The sequence below is a fragment of the Carassius auratus genome, chromosome 3 (genome assembly GCF_003368295.1).
Source record: "Carassius auratus strain Wakin chromosome 3, ASM336829v1, whole genome shotgun sequence".
Lineage (NCBI taxonomy): Eukaryota > Metazoa > Chordata > Actinopteri > Cypriniformes > Cyprinidae > Carassius > Carassius auratus.
The window spans coordinates 22,212,341-22,233,526 of record NC_039245.1 but is presented as its reverse complement, the minus strand read 5'-3'; the positions used below and the strand labels follow the sequence as shown (position 1 = coordinate 22,233,526).

Here is a 21,186-nt window from a genome sequence, read left to right as displayed (position 1 = left end):
GTGGTCAGTGCTACTCAGATGATGATCAGTCATGAGAGTGTGCACACAAACTCTGCGGTTGATGTGTATGCATGTGTGTGCTTCTACGCAAGATAGAATTTCAATGTGCCTTACTGATGAGGCCTTGCAAGTGCATTAGGATAGAAAGCACAATGGATAATGTATTAAACTCTGGAGAATATCACTCGAAGATCACTCAGTCAGATGCTACAGGGGTCCCCTGCTTTACTTCATATGACAACACTGATATAATCTCCCATCTCCAAGTCATGACCTAGTGGTTAGAGCATTTGACTCCTAATCCTAGGGTTGTGGGTTTAAGTCTCGGGCCGGCAATACCATGACTTAGGTGCTCTTGAACAAGGCAAGGCACCATGCTGCCCACTGCTCCGGGTGTGTGTTCACTGCTGTTTGTGTGAACTTTGGATGGGTTAAATGCAGAGCACAAATTCTGAGTATGGGTCACGTCATTTAGATGATTGGTTGTTTATTGTAATGTTCAGCTTGAGCGCTGAGCCCAAGGCTGCTGTGACTTTACCCCTGTGCAGTCAGTTGGTTTCTAAGGTCAAACAGTCTGTGCATGTTGCATTGCCCTTGTAACAAAGAAAATGTGGAGCTGATCATGTATTTAAGTATAGAAGATTTACCTGAGAGACAAAACAGCATGATAAAGTGTTTTTAAAAATACATCTTAAACCTACGTTAAATACATAAATATTTATAACATAAAGTATAAGCATAAGCTCATTATTAGCATTGTTTGTTAATGCAAGTGTCACTGTTACTATTGCTCATACAATTTAAAATCCAACTTTTTCCCCTTGCAAAAGATTCCCATAGATTTACATTAAAGCAACCTTGCAGCAATGATGTGGCAACTAAGGCTGAGTAAAATATATCAGTCACTTGACATTATTTAAATGTGGTGACACTACGGGTTGAACCTGTGAGCCCTAAACACATCTGACAGTTGGAACTAATGTTGTCAAAAGACCCGGTGTTCTGTCGATTTGTCCTACGCTGTCAGATTTTCCTACCTCCCACTAAAACAATGGGTAGTACAATTCAACAACGAAAAATGCTACTGTAAAGTTATGGTTTATTAACGTCTAAACCTACCACAACCCTAATCATACCCTTACAGTACTGCAAATATAGTAATTATGTGTTATATTCACAGTTGTAGCTAGAAGGGATACAGCTACAGGAAACCAACAATAAATATTATTTTCAACCAATTAGATTGCGTTTTTATTAAAGTCTACACCTACCCCTACCCTAAACCTACCCTTACAGTAATGCAGATACATTAAATATCGTTGTTTAGCATGAGACAAAGGACGCGATATTGATGTGCGCGTGCGCAGTAAACCCGGGTAGGAAAATGTGACAGGGTAGGATAAAATGTCAGGACACCGGTACTTCGGTACCAAGTCGGTACTAAAAAAAATTAAATGTGACGGTACCAGGTTCAAACCCGGTTCAGCGCTATGATTTCCGCGAAGCAGAAAACGAGGACGGAATCTCAAAATCCAGTCATGGAAATGAAACTTACATTTTAATATGGACAGTCATGGAATTTGTCAAAGTTGGCATAAATTAATAAAATCATATCTCCATATGGACCAGTATCTGTAAATGTTAAGCCGCAAAAGTTGTTTGAAATATGAATCCGTGTTCTGCGCGTCTCTGTGTGAATGAATGAATGAGACGTGCGGGTTTGTTTACTACATAGACTGAAGCGCATGAGGCTTGCATTCATTTCAGCATCTGAGCTTCAGAGTTCTCTCTCCATCAAACGATCTGAACTTTTCAGTCCATCTCAATGGACGCACAGCGAACCTGTATTTGATGCTCTGTAAACTCTTTGTGAAAGCGCACGACTCACTGTCGCTTTACAGATAGCGCTGTTTCTCACACATGTAAAGAGAGACTGTATGTAAACTATTCTTTATTGTCTTCTCCTGTCAAAATAATGGAGATCATTTAGAATTATTCAACTTTTTCGAACAAGCAGAAGATATGCCGATTTCTCCAGTAGTGGGAAGAGCTAACGTGCAAATGGCAATTTCATTGGCTGACGCTCAACTATTACCATCCCTATTTTGATTTCAGCAAATCAGTTTGACCAAACCCAGACAACGTGATTAATATTCATGAAACCAGCAGCTCATCAATTCATAGTACATTGTATATACATTAGTATGATAGTAGAATTAGTAGTAGTATTATCTATTTTTTAAAGAAATAAATCACTATATTTCTTCTATGTTTTAATTTTAATAGCAAATCCCCTTTATTTACCAAAAATAAAATGTGTTTAAATTTCATAAATTAAAAGACAAATAAAATTTGGGTGTAACTTGTTTACTGTTTTTCATAATTATATAACTTGTAGAAAAACTTTAAACACAATTGTAAATAAGTATAAAGAATGGCATTGGTTTTATTTTTAGTGCTAAAAAATTTCTCTTTTTTTTAATTAGCATATTTTTGTGTTTTGCTTTGGTACCGAAATTGGTACCGAGAACCGTGGATTTTCACTGGTATCAGTACCGAATACTGAAAATTTGGTATTACTTTTTTTACAAAGAAAGTCACCTCAGTTGCTCACAATCCTGGCCCTTCTGCAGGACCATACTATTCCTCAGCATGATAATTTCTGCCAGCTGAGTTCTCCTATGATAAAGGTAGCTCATTCTTGAGTCAATTTAATTTCCAGGATGCACTGGCTATCCTCCAGGTACATCACGGCAAGGCACTGAGAAACATGCACAAGGGTAGTCCCGACCCAGCTCTTATGCCGGAGCTGTGCAGTGACCAATCTCGCCCTATAGGCGACAAAGGTGACAGTGAAGGCACTCAGTTGGGCGATGTCCGTCTGGTCCAGGAACACCATCTATGTATGGCTCAACCTTGGGAAAATAAGAGATGCCAAGGAAGTGTGCTTTCTTGGTCAAGCAAACCGAAACTTGTCACCTTTATTTGTATAGCGTTTTATACAAAACTGGTTGTGTCAAAGCAGCTTTACAGAGTCAAATAGGAAAATAGTTTGTCAGTGAAGCAAGAAAACAATAACAGAATAATTTTTCAGCCAAAGTCAGTTCATTGATGATTCAGTGATGTCATTATCCAGTTCAGTTCACTTCCAGTAGTGTCTGCGCAGGCGATAGTGTCAAGTAACCAAAACTCTGTGACAGATATGGAGAAAAAAACTGTAAGGGGGGGCAGTTATCCTCTAACCAGATGTAACCAGCATGGCATGGCTTAATTCCAGGTTGCAACACAGGTGTAGAGGTATTTTCTGATTCCTGTGGTCTTGTGCAGATGGTTGTCGAGGTGATGAGGTCTTCGTAGGGGATCTGTCTCTGGGGTGCATCTAATTGATGTGGTCTCCGCTGACATTCAGGGATGGAAAGGTCCTTTCTACTTGCTGATCCACCATCTGGTCTGGATACAGACTGGATCCGTATGGCTACAGTGGCGTCAGTATAAGAATGAAAGAGACTAATATTAGTGTAGATGGCATTCTTTTTACGATGTAATGAGTACAGTGGATGTCATTGGAAGTGTTCCTGGTTCCGGTTGACCTAATAAATGCAGCCTAGTAATCCTTTAACAAATTTGAATTATAGAAATGTGATAGTGTATGTGACGAGTGGGGCGGGGCCGAGAGAATTGTTACAGTGGTACCGAAGCTCGGGAGAAGGAGGGACGCGCTGCTGAAGAAGGGAATGTGCCGCCATGGACGCTCGAGGCAGTGGGCTGGAGTGAGTGGCTGGGGACGGGCGAGCTCGCTGCCAGCCGCCCGTGATGTGGAGGGGCGGTTGCCGTCCGTGAGGGAGCGGAGGAGTCAGCGCTGTTCACCAGGGCGCAGTAGAGCGCAGTCTTGATTATACCCCCCGGCCTGCGAGGGGTATGTGACGAGTGGGGCGGGTCCAAGAGACGTGGGAACAGGAGCAAGGCCGGTGGAGTGATTGGAAATGAGCGACACCTGCTTGACCCACGGAGGAGATGGAGGGATATAAAACCGGAGCGACGACAGTGACGGCCGAGAGAGGACCAGGCCTGGGCTTTAGTTTGTGTTTTGTTTTTATTTATGCGCGTCAGTCGTCCATGAGGGGCTGACGTGCTGTTTTGTCTTTATTTTGTATTTAAAGTTCATATTTGATTGTTCGCCATTTCCCACATCCTTCTTCCCGATGATTATGGAGTTTTAATTGTTACAGTGTATTATTTGTATTCAGGGTTAAATAGATGGGTATTCATCTATATTTAAACTGACAGAGTGTGTCTGCCTCCTGAACAATGCTAGGTAGATTGTTCCAGAATTTGGGTGTGAAATAGGAAAAGGATCTGCCACCTCACTGGCCCACCCAGACCATGTTTTCAGAGCTCATGCTCCTCTTGACAGCCTCACCTGGGTGAATCCCCCTAAGGAACAATCATCTTTCTCAGGGGCAGGGCACAATCTGGTACCCACACACAGACCTATGGAGCCTCCAAGTCTTGGCCCTGGAAGGGATGTGAAAAGCCTAAATTGGCTATCGACAGCAGTGATATACACTGTCATTCATGCCAAACCACCCTCTATGAGACAGTGGTATGTTTGAAGTTCCATCTTTTTGTTAATTGGTTTTCTTCCCAGGGCAAAGACCCACATGAATGGTGATTTCTTTTCTGAAAGAAAGGATGGAGGTGTGGTAATGCTCCTCCAACTTGAAGGTGTATATGGCCCTTAACATCATCAGACTACATCATCTCTAGACTCCCTCTCACGCTTGACCCCTTTCAGTTTGCCTACTGGCCAAATAGCTCCACTGAGGATGCCATCTCCTCCGCTCAACACTCGACCCTTGCACATCTGGAGGAGAACAACACGCATGTTAGGCTGTTGTTTCTGGGCTTCAGTTCAGCTTTTAATTCCATCATCCATCAACATCTGGTAGACAAACTGAAACCTCTGGGCTTCAGCACCCCCTTGCGGAACTGGCTGCTTGATTTCCTCACTGACAGACCTCAGTCAGTACGGGTTGGACAGAATACCTCCAGCGTCATCACCCTCAGTACAGGCTCCCCTCAGGGTTGTGTCCTGAGTCCTTTGTTGTTCACCCTGATGACACATGATTGCGTCCCTAGGCATGTCACAAATCACATCGTGAAATTTGCGGATGACACAACAGTGGTACGCCTCATCAGGGAGGACAAGGACCTGGCCTACAGAGAAGATGTGGAGCAGTTGTTGGGCTGGTGCAGAGGTAACAGCCTGATCCTGAATGTCGACAAGACCAAAGAACTCATTGTCGACTTCAGGAAGAACCAGCCCAGCCATGCTCCACTACTCATCAACAACATAACCGTGGAGGTGGTTAGTAGTACAAAGTTTCTGGGAGTGCTTATCACAAACAATCTTACCTGGTCTGCAAACACTGCATCACTGGTGAAGAGGGCACAGCAGCGGATGTACTTCCTACGGAGGATGAGAAGAGCCCATCTTCCCCCACCTATCCTCACCATATTTTACAGAAGCACCATAGAGAGCATCTTGACCAACTGTATCTCAATGTGGTGTGGAGGCTGTAGTGCCTCTGACTGGAAGGATATGAGAAGAGTGGTGAGGACAGCAGAGAGAATCATCGGTACTTCTCTCCCCTCCAATCAGGACATTGCAGAGAACCGCTGTGCATCTCGGGCCAGAAAAATCTGTAGCGACTCCTCTCACCCCAATTATGGTCTGTTTATTCCGCTGGCCTCCGGAAAGAGGTTCCGCAGCATGCGGTGTAGGACCACCAGGTTCTATAACAGTTTTTTTTCCCAAAGCCATCAGACTGTTGAACACTTAAACACTTTGTACTGAAACTGTGGCCTATGCAAACGAAATTTCGTTCTGTACACACTTGTTGTATACTGAATGACAATAAAAGTCTGTCATCATCATCATCATCATCATCACATCAGCACATTGCCATGCAATCAGGAAGCACACCGATGAGAGGTGTGATGAGATTAAATCCTCCAAGGTCATGCCTTAGCTCTTGGGAGCTCTCTTTGGTGCTGAAAGCTCTGTTTGAGCCCTTAAGAGTCAGCTGTGCTCATCTCTATTAAGAGGCTTGGAGACCTACAAGTGCTCTCTGTTAGCAAAGAGTGCATTGAGTTAGCCCCTGAATACACTTATGTTGTCCTAAACCCTCAAGGCTGTGTGTCCGAAGATTCAACTAGGGCTGGGCGATATATCTAAAGATATGATCATGTGCATCTAGTCAGTAAATCTGGTTCTGTGATTACCGCTAAATCGCCATCACCTGCTTATAATTGGAGCGGCATTTAATTGACAGAGCCGTAGATCACTGACAAGCCACACAACATCACTTTCATTATCCCTGATAAATAGCCTTCGATAAAGAATGCATTTGCCTGCATCTGCATTGCCAAACAGTTCAGCTGGTTATGGTTGTTAGTATAGAGACCCCTAGTGTCACTCCATCAACACAACATTGAGTAAGTGACAGATAGGTAAAGTCTTTGGTTACTATTGTGTCCTGCTTTCCCAAATGGAGGGAAAGAAACGTGTCCCTCCTTCAACAACACTGAACTACCCATTGAAATGGCTCCTCGCCACAAACCTGAATGAATGTAGCAAACTGCCTCCTTTTATACCCATATGTCTAGGAGAGATGCAGGCAAATTTCACTCAGTAATTCTCATAGGCTTTTTCAGTGGTTTTGGGGCTCCTAAGGTCAACCTCTAGTGTCACTACATTGACAGAAAATCTCATTCCATCCATCATGGAATGGAAGTTACAATAGTAATAAATACTTTTTTTTCTTGTTTTTATCTCTCGATAAATCAAGGTAATTAAAAATATATCTCAATATTAATATTCAACGCCAGCAAGTTTTAGCTGTGATACTAAATCTTTTCTGAATTTCTGAAGTCCAAACTGAATCAAATTTAAAAAAGGTGTGTCGTGTGAAAAAAAAAATATTACTACGAATCCCTCAAGGCTACAGGGATCCCGCAGCTGTAGAGAATATATTAGATTATGTTGAACTGTGTGTCCTGCTTCTTTGATAAGTGGCTGCTCACCTGGCTGAGGTTCCTTTTGTAGACTTTTCTTTCTCAGATAACTTACAACAGGTGGCATGTAAATGGCAAAGATTAATGGACAAGATAATGCCAGATCTGTCTGTGTGTGAGAGGATCTTTGATGATTGTCCAGCTCTCTGTAGTGATATGAAGATAAGTGCTGGTTCACTTCACATGGTTTATCCATCCTTAACAAAAGCGGCTAACAAAAACGGAATGCTTTACCTGAGGAGTTCTGTCAGTGTAAACTGTGTCTTGACTAGCATCATTATCTTCCATCTTGTTATCTTAATGGGGTACAGATAGTGTGTCTGGGCTTCTCATTTACAGATTAAAAAACGAAAGTGTCGCTCATCAATTATTTAACTCCCACCCCACCCCACTTCTCTTCTCCATTCCGTCCCGCTTGCTCTGGCATTTTGTGTTGTCTGAACATTCAGTATGGGCCCAGGACAGGATCACATTGCACTCCTAATCGCTCAGACATCTTATCATGGGTAATGGAAATAGAGAGGACACAGGAGACCAGAGAGAGAAAGAGAGACACTGAGAAAAAAATAACAACAGAAGTACAGATAAGAAAACATCAACATTTGGACATATTTATATATTCAAAAGAAAACGAAAATATGAATAGTGCTCACCTATTTGAAACTAAACGAAAAACAAAATTCTTGACTGTTTTGATTAATTGCCATGGCATTGCTAAGAGAGGTTTGTTTGTGTGTTGCTACAGTTTAAGTAAAATAAAAACAGTAGAAAACTGGTCCTGGTATTGGTAGTTTTCTGTTAAGTTCATGGACATTTTCTTTAACCCTTAAACACAACACAATACAATGTGTAATTCAAAATACAGGGATAAAACACTTGGGGGAAAAGTGATCCTTCACTCCATCATCCTCGCTTCATTCCCATGGCTCTCGGCCCCGCCCCACTAATCACACTCATCATTTACTCCACCAGCCTCGCCCCACTCGTCAAATAGCCCCACCGCCCCTCGCAGGCTGTGGGGTACTCACGAGACTGCACTCTAAGGCCGGTGACACACTGGCTGCGTGGCGTGAGCGTGCGTTTCTGTTGCGTGTCATTGCGTGGCGGCTGCGTCAAGTTTTCTGTGTCTTTACACACCAGAACCGTGCCTGACGTGGCACTGGCACGCTGGAAGGATGAGGAGAGACAGATACGAGAGAGGAGAAAAAAATCTTGGTCTGGTTCGTGGACACACTTCCTAGAGAGGCTCTCACTCCTCCACCTCCTGGTGGATTGCAATGGCTTCTCATGTTTAGGGCAGCCAGCAGAGAGTCCCCCGTTCCCTGCTCCTCCCCAATCATGGTGGACAGCATAAGGCTCCAGCCTCCTGGTGAACAGCGCAGACTCCTCCGCTACCTCATGGGCAGCAGCCACCCCCCTCTGCCCAGGAGCGTGGCAGCAAGCCCTCCGTCCCCCCTCATTTTTAATCGCTCCAGTACCACCACATCAGGCAGCAACTGGCTGTCTCCGCTTCTTCCAGCTGCCCAACCTCCTAAGCACCACGATCCTTCTCAGTGGCGATGGCTCTCTGACAGTGTGTCCCTTCCTCCCAGGATTCGGCACCAATGTACGAAAGTTTGTAGATCAGGAAGAAGGAATCGAGAACTGGCAAACATTTAAACAAATCTTTAATAAATAAATGTTTAATGCAAAACTGAAAATAGTGCAACAGCCCCTCACAGATGACTGCCGTGCACAAACAGAACTTCAAGTTATTTGTTATTTTATTTTTGGCATAGCCTGCCCTAAAGCATGGTGTATTTGTATTAGTTTTATTAACTAAAGTTCTATGTTTTATATATAGGCTAAAGTGAGTTTGACGTTGTATTTTGCTGTTCCATTCAAGCAACTGACAACAAATTGCTGCTAATTCAAATGAAAGTAAAATGTGCACTGCACTTTTAAGCTATTTAAAAGTGAAAGAAAGCGAGGAAAAGAGGCAAAATTCAAACAAACTAAAAACTAACAATTGCTTATGCTCGACCTCCCAATTTCCGTCCCCAGTTGCAAAGTTGTGTGTTTGTATTGATTATGTGCTTTGTTGCTGAGGGTTTTTATCTTGTTCTCACATTGTACTCCTAAAGGAGCATAGTCTGGGTGTTGTTTTTTTTTCTCCTCACTTTCCTAATGTTATGCTGTATTTCTTCCTAAATTCCCTGTCTTCCTGTCCTGTCTACCCCCTTGTCATATTGTATTTATGTATGTATGGACAGGCTGATGGCTAATTTCGCTGGTACTTGTGACTAGTGACAATAAAGGGCTACTACTACTACAACTCTTCTATTATTAATTTGTCATTGTCATTAGGATATGTCCCCAAAACCTTCAAACTGGCTGTATTCAGCCTCTCATCAAAAAAAAAAAAAAAAAGAGATTTTAACAACGTGTTATTAAATAATTAATTAACTAATCTAAAGTGTGAACGAAAAATCAAAACACTTTCAAACAATATCTAGAGTATGTTGTAGTCCAGATTAAAATAAAAAAAAAGTTTGGAAAAAAATAGCCTATTAAGTCTAAATATTTAATTAATTGGTGCTGTGATGAACACCATAGCAAATCCACAAATCTAAATAATAGTATTTGAATAGTAGAATTTAAATAGTAGTATTTGAACAAGCTCTTATTGCACTATGGTCCTCCATATCTGCTGTGTTCTCAAAACTCAGCCAATTTGATAATATCTCAAATATCAAAATCAACTGCGAGTGGCAGATCCTTTTCCTACTTAGCTCCCAAACTCTGGAATAACCTACCTAACATTGTTCAGGAGGTAGACACACTCTGTCAGTATAAATATTGATGTTTTTTTTTTTTTTTGGCTTACACATAACACACTAACACATTTCTAATGAAAATGTGTTAATTGAGAACTGGGAACATCATTAGAAGAATGGCATCTACGGTAATATTAGTCTGTTTCTCTCTTATTCCGAGGTCACCGTAGCCACCAGATCCAGTCTTTATCCAGATCAGAGGGTCACTGAAGTCACCCGGTTCCTGTACGTATCCAGACCAGATGATAGATCAGCACCTAGAGAGAACCTCTACAGCCCTGAATGTCAGGGGAGACCAGGAAAACTAGATAAGCGCCAGAGAGAGATCCACAGTCAAGACCTTGTCTCCAAGATGGCCACCAGGACAAGACCACAGAAAACAGATGATTCTTGTGCACAGTCTGACTTTGCTGCAGCCTGGAATTGAACTACTGGTTTCATCTGGTCAGAGGAGAACTGGCCCCCCAACTGAGCCTGGTTTCTCCCAAGGTTTTTTTCTCCATTCTGTAACCGATGGAGTTTTGGTTCCTTGCCACTGTTGCCTTGCTTAGTTGGGGACAATTCTTTCCCAACATTTTAATTGAATTGATTGAACAGATACTATTTAAACTGAACTGAGCTGGATGATTACATCACTGAATTCAATGATGAACTGCCTTTTTGCTTTATTGACACACTACTTTCCTATGTAATGCTGTTCAGTTGCTTTGTTACAATCTGTATTGTTAAAAGTGCTTTATAAATAAAGGTGACTTGACTTGACTATAAAAACAGTCAGCATTATGGTCTAGCCTGAGGATTTTTTCTTTTCTTTTTTTAACACCACTGGAACAAAGAAAACAATGTGATTTCAAATATGAAATTTAATTGTAAGCTTGGCAAACAGTTTTGGAGAATTTGATGTTTCCCCATTCAAATAGATAGGATCTGCATTTGGATGCCCGAGAAGTGTTTCACAGATTGTCGCCGAGTGAAATGACTTGCCTTAAAGGGACTTTGTTATCACCTCTAAAAATGGGAGGAAGTTACAGAAAGAAAGCCTGCTATGACTCTTTAAGTCCCTGATATAAGTTCAAGTTCAAGTTCAAGTCTGCTTTTTTTTTCAATTTCCACATGTACAGTACATACATACAGAGAATCGAAATTGCGTTACTCTCAGACACCGGTGCATACAGATAACATTAACATTAAAGCCTAAAAAATCTAGATCAAATATGAAAATGTACTGTAGATACAACTATACAATAAGGGAATGTAAAAAAGGCATATAATAAAATTATAAATAAAGTTAACTAAAGCAGTGCAAGGCAAATTACAGATTGGCAAATCAATGAAGTGAACAACAGTGCAGATAAAAGATTTTTAGTGCAAAAAAATCCCTTATTACAAATATCTTATTAAGTCTGATTAAAGTGACAAGTTAAAAAGGGCTCAAGAGCAGTTATTTTATTTAACTGACTGATAAGGTAGTTTATTTAGTATTTAGTTTAGTAGTTACGTTTATTTCACTTCTTCACTCAGGAGTTGAAAGAAGCAATGGTAAACTCATTTTGAACATTTTGAGGCTGCCCACACTTATGGAAGCACTGTTTGGAAAAATATTTAAATACGTGCTGCACACTATCATCAAAGACCCTTTGTAGTTTGAAGGTGTTTACAAGCCGGAGTGAAGTTTACCAGAATGTTTGCTTTAATGAGCTGTTTTGAACTACCTTAAAAAAATAAAAATAAAAATAACTTGAAACAAACTTTGTTTTGGCCAAATTTAGTAGAAAATAAAATCACACCAGTCTGTTCTTCAGTTTAGCTTAGTGAGAAAAATAACTCATGTTCCTTCATTGTGATTAGCATTGTGGTGGAGTTTTTGGGATGTCTGTATTTCTGTTGAACATTTAAGAAAGGGATGTCATGGTCAGGTCCTGTCATGGTTAATAAGACAAGTATTGAGCAAATTAAGCATTTTTGTCTTTACCCCTCCAAGAACATAAAACCACAAAAGATAACAGATTAAGAATTGGAGTGTGCTCTTGTTCTTTAGGTCTCTAAGGAGCGGTCAAATGAGCTCAATGAACAACACAGATGGCTTGAGTAATTCTACACCCCTTACAGTTCTTAAAAAAATCGTAGTGTACTGTGGAAGCCTCATGTGCTAGTTTATTAGCATAAGATAATTGTCTAATTTTACTTGTAAATTTTTATTTACTTTCTGATTTTAATTGTCTAATTCAACATTTGAGAACTCAATTTAGTCTCAGCTATAAAAGAGTAACTTCTGAGTAGTAACATTTTCCCTTATTGCCATAAATAAGCATTATTCTGATTAAATGGCAGGTGCACGGGGTCTAAGCTTCACATCCTAGGCAGTACAGACCCAAAAGACTTCCAGTGTCCCTCAGTGTAAGAAAGGTTCACAAACAGCCCACCAGACCGAATTACACAGCAGACAGATCCAAAGGGTGCAATGGTGTAACATAAAACCACTGGGTCTGTACGGCTGGATGACATGGCATTAAAGTTTGATAAAACTGAAGTGGATTGGTGGGAAAGCCCGTGTAGTAAGTGTGCACAAGGCTTTGCACTTACTAAAGAGAGATATGGATCTGTTACCGTGCCAAATGTCTGGTCTCACATGCACTGACATGAGCAAACAAACTCTGTGAACCTGATGTCAACTGATTAGTCAGCCACACGATCATTATCATCACTGACAAATAACTAGCATGTAAAATTAAAGGACATGACCTATATAATATATAAAGCTTATTCACTTTAGTAGTCCGACAAACAAGTTCAAACAAGTCGGACATGTAAAAAAAATTATAATGTTAAGTCATGTATAATAACACAGCTGTTTTAAAATCTTACCTGAATATTTTCTTAAATAAACCGCTAAGAACTAAATAATCCAAATAATCCAACAATGTACAAAATAATTGTAAACAAAATTATAGTAGCATTAATACCGTAATTCTCAGATTTTATTTTACATATAATTGAAAACTTTGATGCAAAATGGCTACAGTAGTATTTATAAGAAACAAGAATTGGGCATTGAGGCAAGGGGTGTGAAAGTAGAGCTATATTTTCAGGTATGCAGATAAGTGGATACGCTACAATTGACCAGTCAGAATAAGGTATTCCAGAGATCCATGTAATAATTTCAAAACAGTTTCTTGCAAATTGTCACAATCATTAGCTGGAGTGCCCATAAACTCCAATAGAGGGCACTCCACTCAGGACTCTCGCATTTCTGTTTCCATTCTCTTTTTCAAACTCTATTTCCCATCCTGCCTCATTCCTGGGACTGATTGCACACACTCACACCTGCATCTAATAACACACACACACACTGGAACCAAATTCACACACACACACATTTAAGCAGCACAATCACTCTCAGTCTTTGCGAGTGCTCAGCCCCGTCTAGCATTTCAGAGCGTTTTTCCTGTGTTTGTTCTTCCCATGTCTGATTTTGGTATGTGTATGCCGCCTTTGATTCTCTGCCGCCTGCCCCGACCTCTGCTTGTGACTGTTATTGATTCTGAATATCCCTGACATACCTGAAGCCGTTCCTGATTACTGCTTGCCCAACCATTCTTATAATAAAGTTCTGCATATGGATCTGAACGTCTCTGACTCAACGTAACAGAAGACTTTGCCAGTCAGGATCCAGCATCTTTTCGTATGGACACTGGTCAGATACGGATATGGCAAGCCTATTATTAGCCCTCAAGCAGGACACTGGATCACTCGAGGACTATGTACAAGAGCACTTAGACTTACTAATTTCTCTGATCTGCCAGATTTTGTGCCGATTGATTTTTTTTTTTTTTTTTTTTTGGTGATGGACTAAATGAACCGCTAAAGTACGATTAATCATTGAGGGTCCCCACTCATCTCTTGGTCAGTTAATGGACTATGCATTGCTGACTGTTGGGTCAGCATTCACTGTGGGTGTCACGGCGGCACACGACCTGGACTCACTCACGCTATGGCTGCCACTACAGAGCCACTGCACAAGATGGCAACCGCAGTTAATCTTCCAGAGACAAGTCAGGTCCCTGTATATCAGGTCCCTGTTGATTTCCCAGAGTCTAGTCAAGTTACTGTTGACCATCCAGAGTCAGGTCAAGTCATCGCTGACCGTCCAGAGTCAGGTCACCATTAACACCCATGAGTGAAGTAAAACCACAGTTAAACTTTATGAGTAAGTCAAGTCACCGTTGATCAGGTCCCTGTTGATTTCCCAGAGTCTAGGCAAGTCACCATTGACCATCCAGAGTCAGGTCAAGTCACCGCTGACCCTCCAGAGTCCTGTCAAGTCACCATTAACACCCATGAGTGAAGTAAAACCACAGTTAAACTTCATGAGTAAGTCAAGTCACCGTTGATCTTTATGAGCCCAGTCAAATCACTACCGTTCTTCCACTTCATCAAGTCTCAGTAGATCTTCCAGAGCTTCGACATACAACAAAAGATCATCCAGAGCCTTGTCACGTCTCAGGCAAACTTCCAGAGCCTCTTCACATCCTGTCTGTTGCACCCAGCAATGTTCTCTCAGCCTGTTGTATTGCTGTCAAGGAGACTGTTACTGCGGTGGAACCCCCAGAGGTGATGGCAACTTCTGCAGAACCTTCGGAGGCATCAGTATCCATCCATGAACTTTCGTCATGTCCTGTCATGGCTATGCAAACTCATTGCCTGTCCTGTAATGGCCACTGAGGCCGCTCAGGAACTCCTACCTGACCAGACCTCTGCTCCGCCCTGGTCGGCTTCGGTCCCATCTGCTCGGCTGTGGTGCCCCTCTGTTCTGCCCTGGTGGGCTTCTGCTTCATCTGCTCGACTGTGGTGGTCCTCTGCTCTGCCTTGGTGGGCTTCAGTTCCACCTCCACCGCCCCGGTGGGCTCCAGTTCCAACCATTCTTATAATAAAGTTCTGTTTTGCATATGGATCCGAACGTCTCTGCCTTTTTTTTTTTTGGCCCATTTTCCCTTTAATTGGATAGGAAATAGCAATCAAAGGGAAATTACCTGAGCTGGATTCAGAACTGTGTCAAGAAGAAAGCGTCTGGGAATCTAGGAGGTTGCTACACTCTCAATTCCAATCTTTCAACCTATATGTTGTTTTTTTCTTCATCAGCATGACCGAAATCATTCAGCTTATATTGCTGTTTTTCTTTCAAAGTTAAATTGTGTTACTTATCTCATCCCATCTATCCTTGCAAAAAAGAAATGTATGCACGTATGTCATTAGTATACACATTTAAAAAAATTGAAAAATAAACGAAACATTTACTTAAATGTAAAAAAAAAAAAAAAAACTTAAAAGTATATTGCTTTTTGTTTAGATTATAGATTCATTTCTAGCACTTCTCTCAAGGTTATCAAGCTTGGCTTTGTGAAAAAGAGCACTTAATTGTATTTCATATATCTATTTAAAATGAGTTCACTTACATGACCATGTTTCTACATGGTATACTCGGATACATTTCTCTTAGCGACTGTACAATCTAAATCATTGTTTTAATAATTTTTCTCAGGATTTAAAGACACTTATTTTGGTGTGATTTGCCTTAGTAAAGCACATGCGAAGCACTTGATTATAATTTGAAGCAGTGTGTAAGCACAACTGATTCACTTTGAAACAGTCTCCATATTTATTTATTTAAATAACATCCTTTTGACGTTTATTAATCATTACTCTATGACAACAGATCCATATCATAATTGTGAAAGGTTACACAGAGAGGTTTTTAAGTCTTTAGTGGTTCAAAAACACTCTTAAGTTCAACACATTTTATTTAATCATAATTAACATGCAATTAAGTGCCCCTAGAACTTTACCTTTAGTTTGCACTTACGTATATACTTTTTATGTCACTTACATTTAAGTTATTTTTAAAAGTATGCTGAAGTATTTGTTCCACAAAGGTTGTGGACGGTAATTCAAAAGTTGTGCCGCAACTAAATAGATCAGAGCACAACTTGGTGCACCTCATGGCCAAAATACAAATGTTTGCATCCAAAAACCAAACAACAAACAGGATTGCAGGGTTAATCAAATGATGTGTCAGTTGCTTATGAAGGAGGACACCTCTGGAGTCTCTAATGCCAATCCTGGTTTCAGACTCACTTTCCTTGATGATCAAGTGATGCCAGAGCTTTGGAAGTTCAAAAACAGTGTCTTCTTCTATATCTGTTCTCTGTATCTCTAAGATACAGATACCTCACCTCATATAAATTCCAGTTTGAATACTAAGCCACTATGCTGTTTGGTCGCATTTGTGCAACATCAAATTTGACACTCAAAAAGCAGCCACTACATAAGGACCATTTCTCAGCTTGTGTTAATGATAAATCCCCTGTTTTGTTTGTACTGGCTACTGTATACAGGCCACCAGGGCACCATACAGACTTTATTAAAGAGTTTGGTGATTTTACATCCGAGTTAGTTCTGGCTGCAGATAAAGTTTTAATAGTTGGTGATTTAAATATACATGTCGATAATGAAAAAGATGCATTGGGATCAGCATTTATAGACATTCTGAACTCTATTGGTGTTAGACAACATGTTTCAGGACCTACTCATTGACGAAATCATACTCTAGATTTAATACTGTCACATGGAATTGATGTTGATAGTGTTGAAATTATTCAGCCAAGTGATGATATCTCAGATCATTATTTAGTTCTGTGTAAACTTCATATTGCCAAAATTGTAAATTCTACTTCTTGTTACAAGTATCAAAGAACCATCACTTCTACCACAAAAGGCTGCTTTTTAAGTTATCTTCCTGATGTATCCAAATTCCTTAGCATATCCAAAACCTCAGAACAACTTGATGATGTAACAGAAACTATGGACTCTCTCTTTTCTAGTACTTTAAATACAGTTGCTCCTTTACGCTTAAGGAAGGTTAACGAAAACAGTTTGACACCATGGTATAATGAGCATACTCGCACCCTAAAGAGAGCAGCCCGAAAAATGGAGCGCAGCTGGAGGAAAACAAAACTAGAGGTATTTCGTATTGCTTGGCGGGAAAGTAGCATATCCTTTAGAAAAGCATTAAAAATTGCTAGATCTGATTACTTTTCTTCTCTTTTAGAAGAAAACAAACATAACCCCAGGTATTTATTCAATACAGTGGCTAAATTAACGAAAAATAAAGCCTCAACAAGTGTTGACATTTCCCAACACCACAACAGTAATGACTTTATGAACTACTTTACTTCTAAAATCGATACTATTAGAGATAAAATTGCAACCATTCAGCCGTCAGCTACAGTATTGCATCAGACAGTGCACTATAGACCCCCTGAGGAACAGTTCCACTCATTCTCTACTATAGGAGAGGAAGAATTGTATAAACTTGTTAAATCATCTAAACCAACAACATGTATGTTAGACCCTATACCATCTAAGCTCCTAAAAGAGGTGCTTCCAGAAGTCATAGGTCCTCTTCTGACTATTATTAATTCCTCATTATCATTAGGATATGTCCCCAAAACCTTCAAACTGGCTGTTATTAAGCCTCTCATCAAAAAACCACAACTTGACCCCAGAGAACTTGTTAATTATAGACCAATCTCGAATCTCCCTTTTCTGTCCAAGATACTAGAAAAGGCGGTATCCTCACAATTATATTCCTTCTTAGAGAAAAATGGTATATGTGAGGATTTCCAGTCAGGATTTAGACCGTATCATAGTACTGAGACTGCTCTCCTTAGAGTTACAAATGATCTGCTCTTATCATCTGATCGTGGGTGTATCTCTCTATTAGTTTTATTGGATCTCAGTGCTGCGTTTGACACAATTGACCACAGCATTCTTTTGCAAATACTTGTTCACTTTGTTGGCATCCGTGGAAGTGCATTAGCATGGTTTAAATCGTACTTATATGACCGCCATCAGTTCGTAGCAGTGAATGAAGATGTATCATATCGATCACAAGTGCAGTATGGAGTACCTCAAGGCTCAGTACTAGGGCCGCTACTCTTCACTCTTTATATGTTACCCTTGGGAGATATCATAAGGAAACATGGAGTTAGCTTTCACTGTTATGCTGATGATACTCAGCTCTATATTTCCTCGCAGCCCGGTGAAACACACCAATTTGAAAAACTAATGGAATGCATAGTCGATATAAAAAATTGGATGACGAGTAATTTCTTACTGCTAAATTCAGAAAAAACAGAGGTGTTAATCATAGGGCCTAAAAACTCTGCTTGTAATAACCTAGAAAACGGTCTAAAACTTGATGGTTGCTCTGTCAATTCTTCGTCATCAGTTAGGAACCTAGGTGTGCTACTTGATCGCAATCTTTCCTTAGAAAGCCACGTTTCTAGCATTTGTAAAACTGCATTTTTCCATCTCAAAAATATATCTAAATTACGGCCTATGCTCTCAATGTCAAATGCAGAAATGTTAATCCATGCATTTATGACCTCAAGGTTAGACTATTGTAATGCTTTATTGGGAGGTTGTTCTGCACGCTTGGTAAACAAACTACAGCTAGTCCAAAATGCAGCAGCAAGAGTTCTTACTAGAACCAGGAAGTATGACCATATTAGCCCGGTCCTGTCCACACTGCACTGGCTCCCTATCAAACATCGTATAGATTTTAAAATATTGCTTATTACTTATAAAGCCCTGAATGGTTTAGCACCTCAGTATTTGAATAAGCTCCTTTTACATTATACTCCTCTACGTCCACTATGTTCTCAAAACTCAGGCAATTTGATAATACCTAGAATATCAAAATCAACTGCGGGCGGCAGATCCTTTTCCTATTTGGCGCCTAAACTCTGGAATAACCTACCTAACATTGTTCGGGAGGCAGACACACTCTTGCAGTTTAAATCTAGATTAAAGACCCATCTCTTTAACCTGGCATACACATAACATACTAATATGCTTTTAATATCCAAATCCGTTAAAGGATTTTTAGGCTGCATTAATTAGGTAAACCGGAACCGGAAACACCTCACATAACACCGTACTTTCTACATCATTAGAAGAATGGCATCTACGCTAATATTTGTCTGTTTCTCTCTTGTTCCGAGGTCACCGTGGCCACCAGATCCAGTCTGTATCCAGATCAGAGGGTCACTGCAGTCGCCTGGATCTAGTACGTATCCAGACCAGATGGTGGATCAGCACCTAGAAAGGACCTCTACTGCCCTGAAAGACAGCGGAGACCAGGACAGCTGAAGCCCCAGATACAGATCCCCAAGATACAGATACAGATACAGACCTTGTCTCAGAGGACCACCAGGACAAGACCACAGGAAACAGATGATTCTTCTGCACAATTTGACTTTGATGCAGCCTGGAATTGAACTACTGGTTTCATCTGGTCAGAGGAGAACTGGCCCCCAACTGAGCCTGGTTTATCCCAAGGTTTTTTTCTCCATTCTGTCACCGATGGAGTTTCGGTTCCTTGCCGCTGTCGCCTCTGGCTTGCTTAGTTGGGGTCACTTCATCTACAGCGATATCATTGACTTGATTGCAAATAAATGCACAGACACTATTTAAACTGAACAGAGATGACATCACTGAATTCAATGATGAACTGCCTTTAACTATCATTTTGCATTATTGACACACTGTTTTCCAAATGAATGTTGTTCAGTGCTTTGACGCAATGTATTTTGTTTAAAGCACTATATAAATTAAAGCTGCAAGCAGCGATGAACGGGCCCTCGCACCCGGGCTCACCGCCATCGTTTGGCTTTAGTAAAAAGGTGAACGGTGAGAAATATGCATTTAAAGTCTTAAAAATAAGTGGAATATGTCAAAGTCATTTATTTGTACCAGTCCTCCTGTTGCCAGCAGGTGGCGCTATCATTATAATGGAATATTGGCCTTCAGATGTGTTCAGGGCAGAATTCTTATCTAACATGTGAAGTTTGGGGGAGATCGAACATTTTATGCCTGAGTTACAACAACTTCTCTTGCTGTGACGAGACATCAAATTTTGTCATGGTGCCATGGACACGTCCTTTAACAAAAACTCAAGTTCTCCACAATTTAACATTGCACAGACCTTTAGATTAGACTGACCACAAAAAATACATTAATGTCAAAAGATTTCTAGGAGTAGTTTGTCGCAGTGTAAAACATGTGACTTCCTGTTGCCAGCAGGTGGCGCTATGACTATAACTGAATATGGGCATGTAGATCTGTTAAGTGCAGAAGTCTTATCTAACATGTGAAGTTTGGGGCAGATTGGACATTGTATGTCCGAGTTACAGCAACCTCCTTTTTCATGGCGAAACATCGAAATTTGCCAGGCCGCCATGGTCACGCCCTTTAACAAAACCTCAAGATCTTCGCAATTTAACATCGCAAAGGCCTTTAGATTTAACTTACCAAGTTTGGTGTTGATCTGAATAAATCTCTAGGAGGAGTTCGTTAAAGTACAACCCCTGAAAATGGCAAAAACAACGCCAATTTTGCAGAGAAAATTCTAAATAACCGACTTCCTGTTGGGATTCGGATTTTGTACCAAGAGACTTTTTTGTAGGTATTGGTGTGTTACATATGTATACCGATTTTTGTACATGTATGTGAAACATAGCTCGAGGCGCACTCTGTTGAAAGTGTATAGGTGGCGCTATCGAGCCATTTTGCCACACCTGATGGAATTTTGGCCTTCAGATGTGTTCAGGCCAGGACTCTTATCACACATGTGCAGTTTGGGGAAGATCGGACATTTTATGCCTGAGTTATAACATATTTTATTCCCATGGCGAGACATCGAACTTCGCGACGGCGCCATGGACACGCCTTTTAACGAAAACTCAAGATCTTCACAACTTAACATCGCACAGGCCTTTAGATTAGACTGACCACAAAAAATACATTGATGTCATAAAATTTCTAGGAGTAGTTCATCGCAGTGTAAAATATGTCACTTCCTGTTGCCAATAGGTGGCGCTATGACTATAACTGAATATGGGCATGTCAATCTGTTCAGGTCAGGAGTCTCATCAAACATGTGAAGTTTGGGGCAGACTGGTCATTGTATGTCTGAGTTATAGCAATTTCCTGTTTCATGGCGAGTCATCGAAATTCGCCAGGCCGCCACGGACACGCCCATTAACGAAAACTCAAAAGCTTCGCAATTTAACATCGCAAAGGCCTTCAGATTAGCCATACCAAATTTGGTGTTGATCTGAATGAATCTCTAGGAGGAGTTCGTTAAAATACAACGCATGGAAATGACAAAAATGACACAAAATTTGCTCATAATATTAGTAATAACCGACTTCCTGTTGGGTTTCGGATTTTG

The 21,186-nt window shown here is 40.6% G+C and overlaps 1 protein-coding gene across 1 annotated transcript in view; it reads left to right on the top strand.

The window, feature by feature from the left end:
- Positions 1-8,415: 8,415 nt before the first annotated feature.
- The window catches only part of LOC113054440 (Fc receptor-like protein 5), a 32,692-nt gene continuing 19,921 nt past the window's right edge, over positions 8,416-21,186 (top strand). Inside the window, exon 1 of the mRNA XM_026220003.1 lies at positions 8,416-8,650. Within this exon, the coding sequence (XP_026075788.1) occupies positions 8,416-8,650 (235 nt within the window). The remainder of the gene's footprint in view (positions 8,651-21,186) is intronic.